Raw genomic sequence first — 24327 nt, 5'->3', positions numbered from 1 at the left:
GGTCCTTATGCAGATAGCATGTCTTTTGAAGTGTTTACAGGATTTATTGCTTGTGCAACAAATGGTGGCCTGTGTGGTACCAAGATATGAAAAGGTAGGAGAATTAAAACCTTTTATTTATGCATCCTTTGTTGACCAGCTCCAAACGAATCAAGAACACCACAAAAATTGACAGTTCCAAAATAACTTCATACTCATGTTGCCAATGCTCGACTGCCACTGGAAGAACATACAGACTTATCAGATTAAGAGATGCAAAAAACCTCACAGATATGTTGGAAAAGAATATATTGTTACATCAATAATTTGGCATTATTGCTTGAAAGGACTAAAGTATTTCATTCAAAGGAAGGCTGTATAATCTTAGACTCTAATAAGATTGTTACTGGATGCCATATTGTTTTTTTGTTCAAGATGAGTAGAAAGTTTCTCAATCTGAAGCCTCAAATAACACATAGCTAAGTAGTAACAGCTACATCAGTGTTTAATAATATTAATGTATTTGTAAAATAAAGGTACAATTAAGTAAATTACTCATAATGTTTATTGAGTGTGTGTTGTTAGGGTGTATGTTATAGTAATTGCACAGTTAACATGGGAAAGGCAAACCAAAATTTAAATGTGTAATTCTAGTAATGTAATAAAATTATTGTTACCAAATAAAAAATAATAATGATCTGACAGCTGTATTTGAGTTTTCGCCATTTAAGGCATCCTTTACAACTTAGGCTTGTGTTATGCTATCATATTTCTTTGTCAAAGTTGTTATGTCAATTATTTATGTCAAAGAAATTTGATGGTGCAGTAGGGAATTTTGTCAAATCTCACCTGTTGTCAAAAAAATATGATCAAATTTAGGGCCTTGCCATGTTGTTGTTGTGGTCTTCAGTCCTGAGACTGGTGTGATGCGGCTCTCCATGCCTTGCCATAGAGTTGGTCATACAAGTTGTTCATCTTCTGTTCATTATAATGTCAAAAGTAACCAATTGGAGTGCTGGCGTTGCTACAGCTATTTGATGTCTCTGTAGTGTGTTTGTAAACATGGCTTCAAAGTTGGTGTGTTCCCTCGACTTTTTTAAAAAAAAAAACTTACTTTGACTAGGGTGGGGAGTGAGTGAGGGGCACAGTGCATGCTATTAATTGTGTGTTAATGGGCGTGTGGAATATGCTGCAGGCAATTTCACATCCACAATCACAGCTACATTGCTTTAGGAAAATTCATTGTTTTTTATGAGTATAGTCTAGCAGCACATATTTTTTGAAACTTACAAGAAACTGAATAAAACAATTCAAATTTTAGAAGTTTCAGTCAGAGAGCTTTTAAAATATGAATGTTCCAAGGTTGCAAAACACGACAGAAAATCATAGTTTTGGAAACTTTGAACATTAACAACTTAAAAATGAAAGGTTGAAAAATGTCTTAATTTTGCCTGTTTTAAGCAGGCAACTACTACTATCTGAGATGTCAAGAAAAACTTTTATGTGATTTCACATGGACTGACCCTAATATCCTCTTTTTGAATGAGCTGTTGAATGTCCATGAGTTTGAATAACTTTGTCGGGGGTAGGGTGCACCTGTCTCACTCTATTCTCAACTACTGTTTCTGTTTCATGTCCATCAACTCCTATAACTGCAATAAAAACCATCTTATAACTGCAGCCAAGTTTTCATACAAGTTCAATATAACCTTGTGTCCCTGTGTTTTGTTTGTTCTATCTTCAGGATTTCAAGGTGTGTATTCCAGTTGAGATTGTCAAAAATTTTCTCTAAATCTATAAATTCTGCAACTGCAGGTTTGCCATTCTACAGTATGTCTTCTAAGTTAAGTCATAGGATCAGTATCACCGGAAAGTGAAATAGTGTTCGGCTTTTTTCTGTAGTGCCCCTTCTGTGTATTCCTTCCATCTACAATCTTTTCCTTTTTTGCTTAGTTCAGGCTTGTCATCGAGCACTTCATATTCATACTGGTGCTTCTGTTTTCCATTTTAACATTTCTATGCTTGTTTTTACAGCCTTGCATTTTTTCCTCTAGCTGTGGTTGCTTTGTTATTTTTCACTTTCTGTTAATGTCGCTTGTCTTTTTTCAACATCTGACTTCTTTTGTATTTGCTTCATTTGCTATACTTTTATATTTTCTCCTTTGTCAGTGAAAGCGTAGGGTGAGGGGTTTTATCGGTGGAGTGGTAACTGGAAGATAAGAGGTGAGAGTGAGGGTTGAGGAAGGGTTACTGACAGCTCAGGGAGATATAGCAGGTTTTAAAAAACGGGAAAGCGGAAGGAATATGCAGTGAGTGTATGGGATATGGATACAACACATGAGCACCAGAGCCAACAAACTCCTCCAGCATACACTGTTGATGACATGGGGAAGTGGATCGGGAGGGGATGAAAGAACAGAGGATGGGGAAACTTGGGAAGAGGGTGTGGGTATGGCAGGGTTAGCAGAGATCGAGGCAGGAGAAATACAGAAACAGAGGATGTGTTGCAATGATCATGCCCACCTAAGTAGTTCAGAAAAGCTTGTACTGGGGAGATTGTGAAGCAGACATTGAAATAAAGCATTTTGGGGTCAACAGTGCTTCCTGCCACATTCAACGCTGTTCATGACCACAGCAGTACTCAAGTATAAGTCGAACGAGTGTTTTGTAAGCCACCTCCTTTGTTGATGGACTACATTTTCTAAGGACTCTCCCAATGAATCTCAACCTGGCACCCGCCTTACCAACAATTAATTTTATATAATCATTCCACTTAAAATCATTCCGTACGCATACTCCCAGATATTTTACCGAAGTAACTGCTACCAGTGTTTGTTCCGCTATCATATAATCATACAATAAAGGATCCTTCTTTCTATGTATTCCCAATACATTACATTTGTCTATGTTAAGGATCAGTTGCCACTCCCTGCACCAAGTGTCTATCCGCTGCAGATCTTCCTGCATTTCTCTGCAATTTTCTAATGCTGCAACTTCTCTGTATACTACAGCATCATCCGCGAAAAGCCGCATGGAACTTCCGACACTGTCTACTAGGTCGTTTATATATATTGGGAAGAGCAATGGTCCTATAACACTCCCCTGTGGCACGCCAGAGGTTACTTTAACATCTGTAGACATCTCTCCATTGAGAACAACATGCGGTGTTCTGTTTGCTAAAAACTCTTCAATCTGTGGCTGTAGAAAAAAATGCCATGAGGGAGCTAACTGATATATTCGGCATAGGTGGCATTTTGCCAGCATCGCTTCTAGGTCTTTATTTTTGTTTTTTCTTTTCCCAGTAGCAGTGCATTTGGTACATTGTTGTAACATTTGAAGCATTTTCGGTTTTAACACTTTCGTAATCACAACTCATGTCTTTCCTGGTTCTGAAAGTACCAAAGTGACGTCTATGTGGACAGTGAGAGCATGTCTCATGCGGCAGTACGAAATTTAAGGTCGACCAACACTTTTTCTGAAGGCCGCTCAGATTGAAGGTATTGTTTTAGATAACAGTGGATACTTCAGCACGAGTTTTAGTGTCACATTGGCATTCAGTGGAAAATCTTTAATAGTGTCTTGATTGATGATATCTAAAGCTGAAAGACAAATCAGCAGAAGGATAGAAATTTGTATCGTGCAAATCTACGTTTGTACGTTGAGATGTGGACCTGTAAGCAATTTTATAATCATAGTTTGATAAAAGAAGTGCCCGTGCTGTAAGCATTGAGCCATTCTGTAAGGAATGGTAGTATTTGGTGTAAATATAGCTACCAGTGGCTTGTGACCTTCCTAAATTACACCATATTTTAATAACAGTACAGAGTGACAGTGACCACTGATGATATGTGGACGTGGTCTGAAGGTGGCAGTCTAGCTGAAATGGATCCATCACAATAAAAACATTAAACTACTGTAGCAGCATTCTGGATTTTATTATACAATGCTTCCTTTTCAGTTTGACTATGACTATTCTGAGCAGTAGTGATTGTCTCAAACAAGCTGTTTCAAACCACGTTGTCTGTGTCACAGGACTGTGCCGATTCAATATTCAGGAACATCTGCTGCAGGATGAACATTTTAGTTGACTCATATAAGATGTGTGGTACCTAGTAAACTTTTTTTTAATATGTTAAATACATGTCGGCACTCATTATTCCATATTCATTTTGTTCCTTTTCATAACAAAGTATACCTAAAACAAATTTGGTGCACTGGTGAACCCAAAAGGCAATATTTCATATTCATCAAGTCCAAATGAAGTATTTATGCCCAAGAATTTGTGTGTTTCCTCATAATGAGGTATCTGTAAGTAATCCTCCTTCTAATTTAGCTTTTCTAAGTATATGCTGACAGCTAATTTATTGGCATTGCCCATTGGCTACTAGTAATTGTTTCTGTAATGATATTCTGTTCGAGTGAATCTAGTTCCTATTTCACCAGTGTCTTTTAAAGCAAATAGAATATTGCATGCTTTATAGAGTTTGGCGCAATGTTTGGCTTCAAAGTGATACACGCTTTGTAGTTTCTAATGCTGCTTGTTGCTTGAGAAAAATCGGTATTGTACATTTGCAACAGTTTTTGCCATTAGTGTGAATCTTGACTTACCCCTTTTTGCATTGTGAAGCTTAGTTTATCGAATAAAAGATGACCCAATAAATTTGTTGCTTTGGGTGAATTTATTACTGTGATTCTGATCCGTTTTGTGAATTTCTTCTATCCAACATTTGTTTTTGATCGGTATTTGATCGTCGCTGTAGCTAAATATCGAACTTCTAAATTGTGTTAAATTCAATCCTAGATTTTTGTATGCCTGCAGATTGATTGCAGAAAAGGAAGAGCCTACGCCAGTTTGAAATTTCAGTGGTACTTCATTCATTCTGAGTATCACAGACAAAAGCTTTGTCATTAGCTGAGAACATAGCGTGCACTTTATTTTTTATCCGCAAAATTTATTGATTTGCAGGTGTTCATCTTGAACATCAGTTGTATTATTAGTATTTCTGTTATGAATTGCTTTTGTGTGCTTAGTATTTTATTACATTGCCTAATTTCCTTTGTGTTGCCTACTTCAGATTTATGAACAACTCTATTTTTGCAGTACACTCTGATCAAAAGTACCTGAACACCTGTTAATGGCTTGTGGCCACCTCTGTGACACCTCGAACTCTACTATCGAACTTTATATTCTTCCTCAAGAGCCAAAACCAAAGAAGGTAGTGCTGTCAGGCACTGGTGTCTGGAGCAAAGTTAAAGAGCTAATTAATCCAAAAGGTGTTCTATTGAGTTCAGGTCAGGACCATGGTCAGATCAGTCCATTTCAGAAATGTTAAATGTCCACAAACTGCTTCCTCACAGGTGCTGATTTGTGACAGGGTGCATTATAATAGTGATTCAGACAATAATCATCTCCGAAGTATTCCTCTACATAGCACACAATGCTGTAAAATGTGTTCATGTCCATGACCTTCCAGATTTAGTGTTTTTGTAAGCACAACAAGGGGAGCACACCTTAACCGTGAAAAACATCCCCATACTGTAACACCACCTCCTCCGTATGACACTGTTCATATGATGGCAGATAACATTCTTATCACTCATTTCCAGTCATCCACTGTTCATTGGCTGTGCTCTTCACACTCCTCAAGTGTCAGTCGGCACTGACTACAGAAATGTCTGGCTTGTGAGTAGCTTCTTGTTACCCCATTTTTTTCAACTTCCTATGCACTGCTGATAGCACTTTGGCACACTTGAGTGATTCCTTCTTTTGATTGCATGTGACTTTATTATTGTTATTATTATTATTATTATTATTATTATTATTATTATTATGTTCCTTTTTTTTTCACAACCAGTTGACACAATGCTCGATGGTCCCTGTTCATCAGTACTTGACGCATGTGTGGTTGACTTGGGTGTCTTTAGAAGGATTGAAATGTCCCTAATGCTATTGTTACTCAGGTGACATCCACTGACTAGCCCGCATTCGAAGTCTCTGAGGTATCCTAACTCAGATATTCTGTTAACTGATTCATTACTGATTACATCAATGCACACCACCTCCTTTTATACAGCAGATCCACATCCCATGATACCTAGTGGCCAATTCTACATTACATAGAGGTGTCTGGATACTTTTGATCAAATAGTGTGTGTGCGTTTCTGAAGAACAGTCTCTGGACTTGTGAGTAACATTACATCATGCTCATGAATGTAAGTTCCATCCATGGAATCTATTTGTGAGTGGATGTTGCCTTATTGTGCCCTGTGACTGTCCGCCTTTGCTGCAGTCATGGCTTGTCCATGTAGGTTGTTGTCCATGTGTCATGAACACACTAGCAACTTTGAACTGGAATGCATCATCTGAGTCAAGCAAGTGTTTGTGACCCCAGACTGAAGGCAAACATTCCTGTAGCAATGGGTGAGTCAAACTAAGAAAGTCTTTCTTTAACTTATTGTGTGAGAGTATAATGAGCATTTCATGAATGAGAGAATCTGTGTAAGAGTTTTTGGACTTCTCATCTTCACACAGAAATTTGCAGTCTCTACTGAGCCCCTAAAAATATACTATCCTCTCTTTGTAACCTTGATTCGGTGTTTTAAATAGCTGAAAAATTTATGCCTGTCTGCTGCTATGTGCATTTGTGTTTTAAAATAATGTTGTGGCTTGTTTTTAATATCTGTATATGATAGTGTCACAGGATTTACTTCAGCACATATTTTTTGAATTAATTTAAAAGTTTTTATGCCAGTGTTAACAAGAAGAAAAGCTATGCCCTCAACCTAATAATTTGTGCATGATGAAATGTTGCACCAATCTGCATACATATTTCTGTATGGATTCTACTTCCTGATCAAAAGATGTTGATGGCAGTGGTGCCATCTTGAAATTTTCCTGGACTTATTCTTTTCCGATTCCAGTTTTGATAGCCACACCATGAAGAGTTCTTGTGTTGTTGAGAGTTGTTACAGCTGTACCAACAAATAGTGCAATAAATCTGGTTGAGCAATTTCTCAAAAATAAAATTTGAGATATCTTCCGGCAAACGAAATGGGGTTAGCAGCCAGAACAGTGAAGTCAGAATGCCACACTAAATTGTGGTCTTTCTGTTGGGTTGCCAGAAAAGTTCCACATTAACTTTGTTTCTTTTCTCATTATCCAGGTTTTTAGTCCTTTGCCTATGTAGCCATGTTTTTAAATGTTCCTTTTCCCTCAACAACAAGTTTCTACACATTTTTCGTCGAGGCCTGATTTTTATTTTATATTCACCAAGTACACTTGGTGCCAATACATAATGGGAAAGGAAGAGAACCCCTTAGCACTGAAAGTAGCAGCTGTTATGAGGTGACCTGCACTTAGCAACTAGACAGCCTTGTCACAGGTTGTAATTGGGTTAGTCAAGATCTGCAGTGTAATGATGTCAAAGAGATTAGTAACAATCTATACTAATGATAAAACTGTGAAACTGTCTTGTCTGTGTGTTTGTCTGATTGAACTTGCTAATTCCAAAACTACTAGATGAATTTTCATGTGATTCTCACCTGTAAATAGAGTGTAGCTTGGACCAATGGAACAATGTTTAGGGTTTATTTTATCAAAATCTGGAGAAAAAAAAAAAAAAGCTTGAGGTGTGAACAATCACCTAAGGCGGGTGTGCCCCCTTGTGAAGGGGGCCCTGCAGTTGGAAGGAGCACACCATCGAAGACGCTGGCAATTATGGGGGATTTCCTCGCGATGAGTCACTGATCTTCACAATCCACATCTACAAAACGTAAACATAATGAGACTAGTAATTCAAAGATCCTTCCTGCTGCACCATGGTTCCTCATGGTCTCACATACTTTTGCCACAGTAATATGATCAGTCTTTCGCCACAGTAAATCCGTTTATTATTCAGAAAGGTATTGATGCAGTTACTGGTGCTGTGAAATCCTGCTCTCGTTTACGGAATGGCACTTTGCTTCTGGAGACTACTTCTCATTCTCAAGTACAACAGCTGCTTGCTGCCTCGCTTCTTTATGGCTACCCTGTTCGTGTCGAGGCCCATATAACTTTGAATTCTTCCTGTGGCGTAATTTACACCAGGCTGCTCGATGGTCTAACCAAGGCCGAAATCCAATCTTACCTCTCTGATCAGGGTGTCAAGGCTGTCCATCATGTAATGAGAAAGGTAGATTCCTCCTTAGTGCCCACCTCACTCTTTTCCTCACCTTTGATAGAGTGGTGCTGCCATCCAAGGTCAAAGCAGGCTATGAAGTTACCACAATCCAGCAGTACATTCTGAACCCAATGCGCTGCTACCAGTGTCATCATTTTAACCACACTAGATTGTCTTGTCGACACCCAGTCAAATGTGTAACCTGTGGTAGGTATGCAGACGAGAGCGATTGTCCACCTGCTCCTCCCCACTGTATTAACTGCAATGGTGGCCATGCCGCCTCCTCTCGGGATTGTCCCATGTATCTTAATGAGTGGGCTGTCAAAGAGGTCCAGGTCCAGTCGCCTGAAAGTTACTGGCTAGTCACGGATCCTGCATTCTACCATCTGGCACCTACAGTTCTGTTCTTGTTACCCCTCACTCCATGATCGCTCCATGAAGGACATCGCCACGCAGACATGCGGCCTCAAATTCCGCTCTGAGGTTGTGAAATCACCCCGTCCAGCTGTGCTGCACCCGTCAAACTCTCGCCTCAAGGGGTGAAGCCTCCAGCTACACAACCGGTAGGCCGTAAAGGGCAGAAGGAGTTCTCCTGTGTAGATTTCCTCTGTCTTTTCAGCCAAACAACACCAGAGTCTTCATCTAACTGGAAAGGCTCTGAAGAAGTCCACCTAAGACAAACAGTCTTCTCCTTCGCCAACTCGAAGATCCTCTTCGACGATGTCACCACTGGTACCTTAGTCCAGCTGGCCTCTGTATCGCCAGTATGCACCGCCAACCGTTTTTCAGTGTTGGACTCCATGGAATGACTGCACAAGCAAGCCGATGTTTCTGTGGACCCCATGGAGCAGGATCGTCCTCCTCCTGTGCCCTGTAATAGCGACTCTACACCGGCTGTCACTCGGTGGCCGCCAAGTTGTGACACCCCTACATCTCTTCCTCCTCATGACTGTCCTCCAATGGAACATTCGCGGCTTTTGGTCCCACAAAGAGGATTTACGGCTGCTTTTAGCATTGCAATGTCCCCTTGTACTCTGCCTTCAGGAAACAAAATTGCGCCCTACTCGGTGACTTTAATGCGCGTCATCCCCTTGAGGGTTCTCCCATGACATGTCAGAGAGGTGCACTCTTTGTTGACCTTCATAACCAACTTAACCTCTTCTGCCTTAACACTGGAGCACCCACTTTCCTTACTGACTCCTCATACACCTATTCCCATTTGGACCTATCCTTCTGCACTGACCAGCATGCCCGTTGTCTTGAGTTGTCTGTTCTTTCTGACACCTACTCGAGCGACCATTTCCCGTGTGCTCTCTGTATGCTGACTCCTACCCCATTCGCATGCACACTCAAATGGCAGCTTTATTCCTCCCTGGCAACCTTCGAAGAAAAAGATTTCTCCAGTTGTGATGACCAAGTGGAATATCTCATCAACATAATCCTTACTGCTACAGAATGTTCCATTCCTTGCACTTCCTCTTTACCACGTTGTGTCCCAGTCCTTTGGTAGACTGAGGCATGCTGCGTCAAAAATTCGCCCATGGAGACATGCTCTCCGCATTTTTAACCGTCATCCTACAATGGCGAACTGCATTTATTATAAACAGATGCATGCAAAGTGTCATCGCGTACTTCAGGATAGCAAACGAGCTAGCTGGATTTCATTTACTAGGTCTTTTAGCAGTTCCACCCCTTCCTCTGTCGTGTGGGCCAACCTCCAACGGTTCTCTGGGACCAAGATCCATTCACCAATTTCCAGCCCCACAGTAACAAATGATGTTATTGTGGACCCTATTGCTTTCTCCTACACCTTGGGCCACCATTTTGTGGAACTTTTGAGCTCTTCCCACTATGACCGTGCCTTCCTCCATCGGAAACGAGTGAAGGAGGCTCTTGCAATAGCCTTATCTTCTCCGAATCATGAGTGCTACAATGCTGCCTTTACTATGAGGGAGCTAGATCTTGCTCTCAGTTCATCCTGATCCTCCGCCCCAGGGCCAGACACCATCCACGTTCAGATGTTGTAGCACTCTTATCTTGTGGGCGAGCGCTTTCTGCTTAACACGTACAACTGCATCTTGACAGAGGGCACATTTCCTGGATGCTGGTGTGAAACCTCCGTCATACCCATACTTAAGCCCGAAAAGGATAAACATCTTTCTTCTGGCTACTGCCACATCTCTTACCAGCTGCATGTGCAAGGTGATGGAACATATTATTCATGCCCGGATGGTATGGTGGCTCGAGTCTTGCTATTTACTGATGAGTGCACAGTGTGGATTTCGAGTGCCGTGTTCTGCAGTTGACTACGTTGTTACTTTGTTCACCCATGTCATGAATGGTTTCTGTGGAAATCCCAGACTGTGGCTGGCCTGCTGAAGAACTGCTATCCTCTGTACTCTTTACATGTGGGGCTTCCATGGCCACCTGCCCTGATTCCTTCAGGCATTTTAAAAGATCGAGTTTTCAAGGTGCATGTGGGTTCTGCCTTGTCGGACACATTTGCCAAGGAAAATGGTGTGCCTCAGGGTTTCGTCCTGTGTGTAGTCCTCTTTGGCCTGTCTCCTGCCAGGCATCCGGCTCCCCTTTTATTGACGATTTTGCCATCTATTGCAGTTCTGCATGGACCTGTCTCACTGAGCAGCGTCTTCAGCAATGTCTAGATCGTCTTTACTCCTGGAGCATCAACGATGGCTTTCGCTTTTCCACTGACAGAACCATCTGTGTGAATTACTGGTGACGCAAGTGGTTTTCCCGCCATCTTTACGTCTTGGGGCTGTTACCCTTCCATTCGTTGAAGCTACGAAATTCCTGGGCCTCATGCTCGATAGGAAACTGTCTTGGTCCTCCCATGTATCTTACCTGGCAACCCACTGTACGCGGTTCCTCAATGTCATACGTTTCCTCAATGGTACTTCCTGGGGTGCCGATCGAACCACCCTCCTCCATTTGTACTGTTCACTTGTCCGTTCGAAACTCAACTGTGGGTGCTTTGTTTATGCATCTACAAGCTCATCCCTCTCACGCAGTCTCAACACTATATACAGTCTCAACACTATCCATCATCACGTCATCCGTTTGGCCATGGGTGCCTCTTACACCAGCCCAGTTTAGTGTCTGTATGCTGAATCTGCTGAACTACCACTGTCCTACTGCCATGACTTTCTCTTCAGCAGGTATGCTTGCTGTTTGTTTGCCATGTGTGGCCACCCATACTGTGCCACCTACTTTGATGATTCCTTCAATTGTCAGTGTGGAGCTCGTCCCTCTTCTCTGTTACCACCTGGAGTCCACTTTTGACACTTGCTATAGCAGCTTACCTTCACACTACCTGCGACTTTCCCAGTGGGTGTGAATCCCTCACCACCTTGGCTTCATGAACTACTCCAGGCTCGGTCAGTCGCCTTCAGTTTCGCAACCTTCACGATAGTGTCTTTGTATACATTAATGGCTCTCGGGCTGTCCGTGGGGTCAGGTATGTCTTGTTCATTGGCACCCGTGTCTTTTGATATCGACTTCCGGCACACTCCTTAGTATTTACAGCCGAGCTCTTCACCTTGTATCAGGCTATGGAGTACATGCAGCGACACAGCCTTTTCAATTGTGTCCTCTGCTCAGACTCACTCAGTGCCCTTCAAAGTCTATGTGTGCTGTACACTGCCCATCCCTTAGTGCAGCAGGTCCAGGAAAACTGTCACTTGCTCACTCTTGATGGAGCTAGTGCGATGTTTCTTTGGGTTCCTGGTTATGTCGGTCTTTCAGGAAACGAGGTTCCTGCAAAGGCTGCAGCCCTCGTACCTCAGCCCGCAAGTACCTATATTCCCTCCGATGATCTGTGTGTTGCCATCTGTCAGGAGGTGGTGTCCCTTTGGCATTGCCAATGGTCCTCCCTTCACAGAATAACTTCTGGCTTATTAATCCTCTCCCAACGGCTTAGACGACCTTCTCTCGGCCCTCCCGCCAAGGTTATTTTAACTTGGCTGCATATTGTGCATTGCCTTTTTAGCCATCGCCATTTGCTAGATGGCGCTACCCCACCACTTTGTACACATTCCGCCCAAGTTTTAACTGTCCGCCATTTCCTGATGGAATGCCCATTTTTTAACCATTTGTGTTCCCACTTGGGTTTGCTGTGTAATTTATCTGCTGTTTTAGCAAATGATGTGCAGGCTGTTGACTGCGTTTAACTTTTTATCTGCCAAAGCAATATGGCGAAGGCCATTTAATTTTTAGTTTTGGACTTCCGTTTCTGTATGGTGTCTTTTTTAGCCCTTTTTCCACATCCCTGTTTTTAACTGCCTTCTATCATGTCTATTGGAACTGACGTATAGTTGTTTTTTAACTCCGTAAAGCAAGACAAAACCAAATTATCTTTAGGAATATAAACGAAACTACTTGGTTACTGACTTTCCTGTGTTTATTAAAAACTTATCAACAAAGCTTTGCTTCTTTCAGTAGGTTTTATTGTAGTCTTTGCTAGGAAAATGAATTTATTAAGTTTTCTGTGAGATTTGAGAGCCCAATCATTAAATTTCGTTTTGTTTACAAATAAAAAAGGCCTAGAAAATCATTGATTTATCTACATACAGCAGAACAGCTAAAAGACTGAGGACTGTACATTTTCAAGAATCAAATTCTTTGAAAAAATCACTGACTGGGCCCATAACATACTTCAAAAATTCAATGAAAGCGGCACAATATGCTTTAATTATGTTAACAGCACATGCATGATGTGTATTTGGGACACCAAAAGACACATTAAAAGTATTATGTCACCCATGTGCTGTATTAATTTAGTTAAAGTATATTGTGCCCATTTACTTTAATATCTACTATTGGTTGTGGACCCTTTTCATGGTTCTTTCAAAGAAATAATTCAAAACATGACACAACAAGAAACTCAAGAAAATTTTCTCCATCTCGATCACCATTAAATCATGCAGCCATACAGCCTACTATATCGACTGACACCTTCCACATACTCCTTTGCAACACATTTCAAAAAGATTAGCAACAACTAACTGGAGTCCAGTACAGAATTCTATTGATCTTTCTCATGCTCATTTTATTTACCAATTGCGTACTCTACCGTTACTTTCTTTCCCGTACCTTCACCAGTGGCGTAGTGTGGTTGTAAAGGTTTGGTCTACAAAGATCTGATCACTGGATAGCTCTCCAAGTAGTGTCTTTTCTATTGCTAATGTGCTCAAACATGACAGCTGGGTGTAGGACATTGAATTCCTTAAATAATTCTTCACTCATTTGAGTACTCATGCTTTATTCACTGCTTTCTGTAGTTGCGGGTAGGGTAAAAACCAAACGCAGGAACTTCGTTGTTTCTTAATAAACAGAGTATAAATCATTGTTGAAATGTGCTTTAAGAAGATCTTTGGAGATAAGTGTTTTTTCTCATCAGCGTATAAGTTACACAGTTCATTTTCAAGTTGTTCTTGTTTGAAAAAATGGTACTCTTCTAATAACTGATGCAGTTTCAACTTTGGGATTTCTTTTTGATAGTTTGGGAAACACTGTTCGTTCAAAAGTTCAACAAACTGAATTTGGGGAAAGTCTTGAAATCTTCTTTCCATCTGAACAATTTGCAAATCCAGTATCTCGTAAGTTAGTGCCTTCAGAGAAATCTTTTGACTGTCACAGAATGATGAGTAGCCATTCAAACACAAGCTGCATTTAATGCATTCATCAACAAATGTTTCCCTTCTTGGTTGTCCTAAGTTTCTCAAAACAGTACTTATTTTGTCGTGGCAAGCAATTATTCTGACAGCTTTTGACTGAAGAACATTAAAGAGATGATCAACATAAACAAAGCATGCATGGTAGAAACAAAGCAAGTAGACAAACATAGGATCATCCATCCGTCGTTTCATTGCCCACAGCACAGATCAAGGATTCTGGGTCCCACTGAGAGTCTGTATCATCAATTATATAATTAAAAACACTATATAGCCCTGAGAAATGACTAGATATTGTTGACAATGCCCTGAAATGAAAGTTACAGCGAGTATTGCTTGTATGTGGCAGCTTAAATACTTTCTGAGTTAGCAATACAGTTTGTTTTGCTGAAAAACGAATGGAATACAGTAAGATCACGTACAAACATGTGTACCTGTCATATGGCTTTGGAGGCATGTAACAGTACCAAATTCAGTTGGTGTGCATAACAATGAATTAACAGTGCATAGGGACAGAACTGCTTCACCAATTGTTGTAGTCCTCTTTCTCTGCCTGCCATTGCTGAAGCGCCATCATGTGTTTGACTAACCACATTTCCTTCCACATTCCATTCTTTCAGTAGTGCATGAACAATGTTTGACAAACCTGCAGCAGTTTTATCTCCAAAAACATCGCAAAATCCAACGAATCTTTCCTCAATTTTGTCTACATTACAGTATCTGAATATTATACTCATTTGACTCTTGCATGACACATCTAATGTTTCATCAGCCTGAATTGAAATGAAATTGCAGTTCTGAATTTCAGCTTTTATTTTCTCATTAACTGCCAGAGTTATAATCTCTATTGCATCCTTCTGTATATCTGAAGAAGTTTATTTAAAGGTTGAAGATGATGACAGATGGTCTCGGATTAACTGCTCTCCTCGAGCTAGTAAATCCAACAATTCCAGATAGTTACCTTTGTTGCTGGAGGATTCATCTTCATGATGGCGGCAAAAGGCCAGTTCTTGTGTAAAAAGAAATACAATTGCCTGAATAAGACGAGCCAATACTCTCCTGTTGGATACAACCTGTTCGTTGTATTTTATTGCTGTCAGACAAGCGGCTTCAGAAAGGGCGTGCTCAATTCTACTTTTGCCCAATAACTGAAATGATTCTTTGTTCTGCAGGTGACATTTTGATATCTGATGCTTTTGTGCTTTCCTTTCAAAGTTCTTTATTGTAAAAATGCCCTCATTGCACCATTCCTTATCACCACCATACAGAAGACATATATAACAACATAATCTGTTATTAACTGCATTCACAGTCAGCCAAGTATTCTTTTCATACGAGGCTGTCTGAAAAGTGTGTTTTTGTTTGGTTTCACATAAAACTACACTGAGTATAGGAGTAGGTCGTTTGTTCTTTTAGTTCACACTTTTTTTTACGTTAATGTAGTAAAAGGCATTTTTAATAAAAATTCTATAAGGTGTTCAGTTGCTGGCTCACTCATGGTGGTGACACAATGAAAATTGCACTAAAATCACACAAAGAATGACTATGAACACAAATCACGCTACTGTTCACTCCTGTGTTAAAAAGCCAGTATAGAAGCAGCAGAGACTAGTCTCGATATCTGCTACCAAGTGCAGTGCACCAGCCTTCGTAGAAGAGGGGAAGAGGTGGGGAGCCAAGAATGCCACTAAAGTGCAGGTGCACACAGCCAGGTAAGGGAAGGGAGGCAGAGACTGAGAGCAGTTGAGTCTCAAGCAGGCAAATACACCAATACTCAGGGTGTGGCGCGGGCTACAAAACAGTTGTCTTCGCACATTCAGAGCTCTTATTAGAAAGTAGTTTATATTTTTGTTATGAATTAATATTGCATCTTTTTTAAGCACAAATACATGGGAGACTAAGTCTCCCATCACGCTACATCACTGACCTTCACCAACATCTGCATTACAGTTTACCATTCCCATTACTATTTAATTCTTGTCACCTTTGCCATCCACATCTACATTTATATCCTGTAAGCCACATTACAGTGTGTGGTAGAAGGTACTTTTGGTACAACTATCTTTTACCTCTCGTCGCTGTTCAAGTCTCGAATGGTGCATGAGCAGAATGATTGTTGGCGAACCTCCGTTTCATCACTGATTTTCTCATTGTGGTCATTTTGTGAAACATTTGTCTGAGGAAGCAGTATGTTGTCCCAATTTTCCTGAAACATTCTCTCTTACAATTTAAATAATAAACCTGTCCACAATGCACAACACCTCTCCTGTAGTGTCTACCAATTGAGTATGTTGAGCATCTCCATAGCGTTCATGCGCTGACTTAATGATCCCTTGAGTAAGTCATCCCGCAACCAAATACACCTCTCTTTCATGTATCTTCTCAGTCTTTTATATTAATTCAAGCTGTTACGGCTCCCAAACTAGTAAGCAACACTCAGAAAAATAAGTTAAACAACTTATTTTGTAACCCACTTCTTTCATGATATTTTACATTGCTTTAAGATTCTTTCAATAAACCTCAGATTAGCGTCTGCTCCTCCTACAATTTGTTTTATATGGTCATTTCATTTTAGCTCCTTCCAGGTTGCTTCTCCCAGGTATTTTGTGTTAGTTGCTGTTTTATTATTATTATTATTTATTTTATGGCCTTCATTGGACCACTGTAGTCAAAAATACAAAGTTCTAAACAAGTTGTTACACATGGATACAATTTGGTTCGACAATAACTTAATATATTTAGGTAATATAATTATTAGAGGCTATTCTTATATGAAAGGTGTTTTGCTCTTCTGTCTGCCCAATATTCCTTCATTCTTTCAGATATTTTCTTTCTTTCTTCATCTGAGACAACTCTTCCTGTACTCCTTTTATTGATTTTCATTTTGTCTTGTTTTTTAGATCATCTACTGTAATTTGAAGTTCTTTTATGTCTTCCTTAATTTCTGTGATCCATTTAATGTCGCTCTTGCTATTCCACAATTTTTGTATTATTTATGCGTTTCTTCCTGATTGTGCTCATGACTGGCTCTATTTTCTTATATACTGTTTCATTTGATGCTATTCCCCAATGTCCATTTATTTTATACTGTTTATTTATATATGTCCTAATTATTCTTCTTTCTATTTTTAGTATTCTGTCAATTTCTGCTGTATTAGTTGTTTTGAAGATAGTTTCAGCTGTATATGTTATTTCTGGTTGTGTAACTGTTTTATAGTGTTTTAATTTTGCATCTATCGATAGGTTTTTTTTTTGTTGTATGTAGTTTTGGTAATGTAATTTGCATAGTTCAGTTTTTTTATTCTATTTTGCCATGATGGCTTCTCATTTAGATTGTTGTTATTATTTCGCCTAAATATTTAAATTTATCAACAATTTTGATTTCCTCTTCTCCTATTGTAATTTTGTTTGCAAGTGGTGGATCAGTTAGCATAATCTCCGTTTTTTCAAATGATATTCTAAGGCCTACTTTCTCTGCTATTTCTTGTAGTGATTTCACTTGTTGCCTGGCTTCTTGAACGGTGTTGGCTAGGAGAGCAAGATCATCAGCGAATCCCAAGCAGTTTAAGCTAATATCATCTTTTGCACTTCCAATTCTTATCCTCTTTGGATTGTCCTTGTACCGTTCTCTCATTATGTATTCCAGTGCACAGTTGAAAAGTAATGGTGATAGGCAGTCACCTTGTCTTAAGCCTGTTTTTATGAGGAATGGTTCCGAAATTTCTCCTCTAAAGTTCACTTTTGATATGGTGTTGGTTAGAGTGAGTTGTATTATTTTAATTAGTTTTGCATGGAGTCCTAGATTTCTTAAAATTTTTAATACTGAAGGTCTGTGGAGACAGTCATATGCCTTCTTAAAATCTACAAATGTTATTGCCAGAGGTTTGTTCCGTTTCTTGTAGTATGCCATAATCAATTTTAAACTAATTATCTGCTCTGCACAGCTTCTCCATGGTCTAAAACCTCCCTGATATTCCCCTAACTCCTGTTCTAATTGCTCCTTGATTCTTTCATATAGGATCTTGGATAGAATTTTATATGTGCAATCTAGGAGAGAGATGCCTCTGTAGTTGTCTGGGTTGCTCTTATCTCCCTTTTTGTGTAGTGGGTGGATGATAGCTGTGGTCCAATGTTCGGGAAATTGTTCTGTTACCCAAATTTTTGTTAGAGCCATGTGTAAGGAGGTCTTGACTGTGTCACTTGCATATTTCCACATTTCAACAAAAACCTGATCTTCTCCACATGCCTTATAATTTTTTTGTTCTTTAAGAATTTCTTCTACTTCTTGGAAAGTTGGAGGGTCTAGTTTGTTAGTTTTGGTTTTTATTGGGGTATTTATGTTGATTTGTAAGGGTTCTTTGGGTTCCTCGCAATTCAGAAGTTTGTAAAATGCTTTTGCCATGATTTCTGCATTTTCCTTGTTACTGTGTGTCATTCTTCCATCTTCATCTTTCAGTATTAGTGTAGGGGCCTCATATTGTTGTAGTTGTTTCCCAAAGATTTTGTAGTAGTTACTGGAGTTGGTTTTATGATAATTACCTTCTATAGACTTTATAATATCTTTATGAAATCTTCTCTTGATTCTTCAAATATTTTGAGTGAATTTTTTTCTTTCATTTTTTAGGTTGATGGCATTTTCTTCAGTTTTATGTGTTTGAAACTTTAACCATGCTTGGTGTCTATCTTCATGGAATTTGTCACATTCTGATGTCCACCATGCATGTTTCCTTCGTGGATTCAAGGGAGCTAGATTCTCTGCTTCTTTTTTAAGATTAGGCACTAGTTGTTCTAGATCATCTGTTAATTTGATGGTTTGTGTTATTTGTTGGTACTTATTATTTTTAATTAGCTGATGTGGGTCAAACCTCCTTTTTATTTTATTAGTTTTTCCGGTCCTCTTCTTTAACGGTCTGAATTTGATTTTAATTTTAACCATATAATGGTCTGAGCCTGTGTCTACTCCTCTCAGTACTTTAACATTGTGGATCTCCTTATGAAAATTTTTGTCTATACAGACATGGTCTAGCTGCCACTCGCCCTTCCTCCAGTCTGGATGTTTCCATGTTTTAAGTTTACTTGGCTTCCTCTTAAAGTATGTTGATTTAGATATAAGGTTGTGTTCTCTGCAGAGTTCTACAAGTCTTTGACCGTTTTTGTTTGTAAAATTATGTGGACTCCATTTTCCAATTATATCTTCATATTTCCTTTCTTTTCCCAACTGAGCATTGAAATCTCCCAATAAGATTTTTACATTCTTTTTATTTACTCTGTTCACAGTTTGTTCTAGAAGGTCCCAAAATTTATCTACCTCTTCCTTTGTTTTTGTTAGACAGTTTTTTTTCATTTGTTGGGGCATGAGCATTTATTATTGTATAGGTTTTATTCATTGTTTTAAAGCTTAGAGTTGCAGTTCTTGGTGATACTGCTTGGAAATCCGTTACTGAATCTATTATTTTTATGTTTACTAAAAACCCTGTTCCAAACTGGGGACATTGTTTAATTGCCCTCGGTCCTGGTTTCCCATTATAAATTCTGTATCCTTGTGATCCGAATGGGTCCTCTGTGGTGTTTCTCATTTCTTGGATCCCTGTTATTAAAATTTTTTGTTTATTTAGTTCATCTGTTAGCTCCTTGAGTTTTCCGGTCTGAAGTAGTGAGTTTATGTTGTGTGTTGCTATATAATTTATTTGCTCATGTTTAATCTTCTTTTTGTGTTTTAGTGTGCATTTGGATGGTTGCAAACGCTCCGATTCGTTGCTGTCTTCTAGTTGACTACCCACCGAATCCGATGTAGCCTTTTCCTGCCTTTTTGAGCAGGACGGTGGAATTTTTTTCCTAAAAAACCTTTCCATTTTTGACTGTCGAACGTTGTCAACCTTAGTTGGAGCAAGCTCCGATTTAAAACTCCGGTTGTTAACCGCAGAGGGTGTGTTTGGTCTGCGAGAGCTATTTTATTTCACTCTAAGTCCGCCAGTAAACCGGTGAGGACTTCCCTTTCCACCACCTGGGATGCACCACGTAGGAGTATCACCTCTTCTCCTACTATGACAGCATAGTAGGTTCGTGGGTTAGTTGCTGTTTACTGAGATTTATCATTTATCAAAAATAGTAGGTGTTGCAAGACATTACATTTATTTATGTTCATGGTCAGTTGCCAGTCCCTGCACCAATTATCGTTCCTCTTTAGGTATTCATGCAATTAAGAAACAGTTGCTGCTATCTTCCTATAGAAAACTCTGTAGTCTGGAAACAGCCTCGTGGAGCTTCCACTAGATCATTTATATAAACAGTAATAGTCCTACCACACTTCCTTGGGTACTCCTGAAATTACATTTCACACCTGTTGATTCTGCTAAGTTAAAAGCAATGTGTTGAGTTCTGCTTGCATCAAAGTCCAATCAAAAAATTGATTCAGAAATTGGTAAGCTTGTATTTTGGACTGAATGAGAATGCAGAGTTGTATCAAATGTGAACACAGCATCAACCTAGGTGTCATTGTTGACAGTGCTCTGGATATCAGAATGAACTGAATTTTTCAAGTCTCAGATGTGGAATTCATGTTGATTTATACAGGGTGTTACAAAAAGGCAAACTTTCAGGAAACCTTCCTCACACACAAATAATGAAAAGATGTTATGTGGACATGTGTCCGGAAATGCTTAATTTCCATGTTAGAGCTCATTTTAGTTACGTCAGTATGTACTGTACTTCCTCGATTCACTGCCAGTTGGCCCAATTGAAGGAAGGTAATGTTGACTTCGGTGCTTGTGTTGACATGCGACTCATTGCTCTACAGTACTAACATCAAGCACATCAGTACGTAGCATCAACAGGTTAGTGTTCATCACTTTGCAGTCAGTGCAATGTTTACAAATGCGGAGTTGGCAGATGCCCATTTGATGTATGGATTAGCACGGGGCAATAGCCGTGGTGCGGTACGTTTGTATCGAGACAGATTTCCAGAACAAAGGTGTCCCGACAGGAAGACGTTCGAAGAAATTGATCGGCGTCTTAGGGAGCACGGAAATTACAGCCTATGACTCGCGACTGGGGAAGACCTAGAATGACGAGGACACCTGCAATGGACGAGGCAATTGTTCGTGCAGTTGACGATAACCGTAATCTCAGCGTCAGAGAAGTTGCTGCTGTACAAGGTAATGTTGACCACGTCACTGTATGGAGAGTGCTACGGGAGAACCAGTTGTTTCCGTACCATGTACAGCGTGTGCAGGCACTATCAGCAGCTGATTGGCCTCCATGGGTACACTTCTGTGAATGGTTCATCCAACAATGTGTCAATCCTCATTTCAGTGCAAATGTTCTCTTTACGGATGAGGCTTCATTCCAACGTGATCAAATTGTAAACTTTCACAATCAACATGTGTGGGCTGACGAGAATCCGCACGCAATTGTGCAATCACGTCATCAACACAGATTTTCTGTGAACGTTTGGGCAGGCATTGTTGGTGATGTCTTGATTTGGCCCCATGTTCTTCCACCTACACTCAATGGAGCACGTTATCATGATTTCATACGGGATACTCTACCTGTACTGCTAGAACATGTGCCTTTACAAGTACGACACAACATGTGGTTCGTGCACGATGGAGCTGCACATTTCAGTCGAAGTGTTTGTACGCTTCTCAACAACAGATTCGGTGACCGATGGGTTGGTAGAGGCAGACCAATTCCATGGCCTCCACGCTCTCCTGACCTCAAACCTCTTGACTTTCATTTATGGGGGCATTTGAAATCTCTTGTCTACGCAACCCCAGTACCAAATGTAGAGACTCTTCGTGCTCGTATTGTGGACGGCTGTGATACAATACGCCATTCTCCAGGGCTGCATCAGCGCATCAGGGATTCCATGTGACGGAGGGTGGATGCATGTATCCTCGCTAACGGAGGACATTTTGAACATTTCCTATAACAAAGTGTTTGCAGTCATGCTGGTACGTTCTGTTGCTGTGTGTTTCCATTCCACGATTAATGTGATTTGAAGAGAAGTAATAAAATGAGCTCTAACATGGAAAGTAAACGTTTCTGGACACATGTCCACATAACATATTTTCTTTCTTTGTGTGTGAGGAATGTTTCCTGAAAGTTTGGCTGTACCTTTTTGTAACACCCTGTATAGTGGAGTTTTTCATTCTCCTAAAAGTTATCATATTTTAAGATGGAAGCTTCTTTGTCAACTAATGCCAAGAGAAAGGTGACTACTGCTGCTTTGGGAACTGTGGTGAAGAGCAGTGGGTCCCATTTTCCTCACAAATCATTGCAGCTTTCACTATAACTCTGTGTATAAGCCCTTACAAGATACAACTAGGTGGGCCAGTTGGACCAATATTTTTTAAGGAGACACAGAGCCCATTGTCCCAAGGATTGGCAGGTTAATATATTTAGTGATGAACACATTTGAGGAATTCCTGAGTTATCTTTTCAATTACGACTGTGTATCGTATCTATTCACGTAAACAATGGAATGGTTCCATAATTTTGAGCCGGCCGAAGTGGCCATGCGGTTAAAGGCGCTGCAGTCTGGAACCGCAAGACCGCTACGGTCGCAGGTTCGAATCCTGCCTCGGGCATGGATGTTTGTGATGTCCTTAGGTTAGTTAGGTTTAACTAGTTCTAAGTTCTAGGGGACTAATGACCTCAGCAGTTGAGTCCCATAGTGCTCAGAGCCATTTTGAACCATAATTTTGCTTTTACCGTGTTCATTTATTTTCATGGCTGCTTTGTAATGTTAATTTTCTATTTTGTTCTCCCACAGTGTGGTGTAGCGTGACAGTTTGCAATTCTTAATTGCTTTTTGGTTGTTTTCCCTTCACAGCTTCCCTGCCCAAGATCCAGATGTGGCAAGTAAAGCTGCTAGACGTGACGACCTGTCTAGTAGGAGTGAAGAAATAGGACAAAATGTGACTTGTGACAGCAGTCAAATGGACTTCAGAATGAGTGACAGATATTTGAACACAGAAATAAAGCTTCCGGAAGCAAGGGAAAGGATAACAGTTGCCAAGAATAATACATCAAATTACCTCATCAAGAACAGAGAACAGGACGCTCTGTCAGAATTTTATTTAGTAAGTTCTTGTTATAGCAAATGTTTAAAACAATCTGTGCAAGAAAATAAAAATTCCAACTCTGGAAAGGAAATGGACAATCAACAGTTCAGAAATGATAATAATTTAATAGACAGATCAGATGTTAATGAAATGCAGTATGTAACATCAGAAGTAAACAAGTCACAGGAGCCTGAAGAAAAACATCATGCTGATAGCAACTTCAGGGAAGTCAGTCTCCCATGTGAGGCACTGGAAGTTATCGTTTCGTGTGAGGCTAATGCTTCTTGCAGCAATATACAAAGACAGCCGACACCAAATGTTGTTCATGGCTCCTGTTCAGTTACAAACACAGCTCAAGATTGTCTTCCTGTCGTACAAGGTACTGAACAGCACACACCATCAGTGGACAGAGCCCTAAATGTACCTTCAGTAACGTTAAGTGTCGGAGACTGTGCTGCAGCAGCATGTGGTGCACTTGTCCGCCCAGCTGTGCAGTGTATCACAGAGTGTTCTCAATCAGCAAAGACTGCCAGAGACTTCACATCAACAAGAGAAAGTGCTAAAATCAGAATGACCATTGATGGTGGGGTGGGAGATGCAGGTATTGCTTCAACTTTCTGTACTAGATCACAAACTTCAAAGGGTGATTCTTTCAATAATGAAACTGCAGTTCATTCGGAAACATTATACTCCACAGCAGTGAAAATGAGGAGTAGAACTGAAAAACAAGAAGTTATGGTACTTGGGATTCAAGAAGAGAAACTAACATCACCAGCAAAAAACAAGTGTAAGGAGATAGAGAATCTCATCATTTCCAAGGCTGAAAGGTAAGTAAGATGCCATGGTTGTATCTTTATTCTAAACTGTGGTTAACATGGAAGATAAAAACTGAAATGCAAGATACTTGTAGAATTCAGACTTGACACATATAGTGGTTAATGCTACGGAAATGGAATCTGACTCCTTCTTCTTCTTCTTTTTTTTCTCCTCTTCTTCTTCTGATCTCCATACATTAAGCATTTGCCTTTTGCAGTGCACACATATTCATTAAACCTGATTGATCCACCCCAACTGGTTTATTTTGAGAGGTAGTCTCCTGTTAATAATGGCTTCATTGAGTCCGCTCCCTAATTTAAATATATTCTATTTGTTCCTAATATTGTCATGATTCCATCTGATCAGCTGTGTCAGAAAAGATTCCTTGTTTGTACCTGTAAATACTCTTTGACGCAAACAAGTTTTCTTCCTTTTTTTGAGAACATGATTGCTAATACTTGAAGTGCATAGTTTTCCTTTTTTTCCCATATGTTGCAAGATTTTCTACCTTAGCATCTCTACTCTTGTCGAATATTTTAAATACAGTATTGTCAAACTAAATAAGTTAAAATGTTTGCTAACACCTCTTTCTGAATAATAAATATACAAGCAAATTCA

At 39.8% G+C, this 24327-nt stretch overlaps 1 protein-coding gene across 2 annotated transcripts in view; it reads left to right on the top strand.

Annotated features, from left to right (window-relative positions):
* Positions 1-24327, top strand: part of LOC126481426 (uncharacterized) — a 277457-nt gene that overhangs the window by 149943 nt on the left and 103187 nt on the right. Inside the window, exons 8-9 of one of the 2 annotated variants that reach the window (XM_050105171.1) lie at positions 22662-23494; positions 23591-23720. In XM_050105171.1, coding sequence (XP_049961128.1) covers positions 22662-23494; positions 23591-23720 — 963 coding nt within the window. Of the gene's footprint in view, positions 1-22661; positions 23721-24327 lie in introns of both variants that reach the window. The other variant, XM_050105170.1, reaches the window with a different exon arrangement.

This window comes from Schistocerca serialis, chromosome 5, assembly GCF_023864345.2.
Source record: "Schistocerca serialis cubense isolate TAMUIC-IGC-003099 chromosome 5, iqSchSeri2.2, whole genome shotgun sequence".
In the NCBI taxonomy this organism is placed as follows: Eukaryota; Metazoa; Arthropoda; class Insecta; order Orthoptera; family Acrididae; genus Schistocerca; species Schistocerca serialis.
Note: the sequence above shows the minus strand (reverse complement) of the source record. Positions and strands in the feature narration are given on the sequence as shown.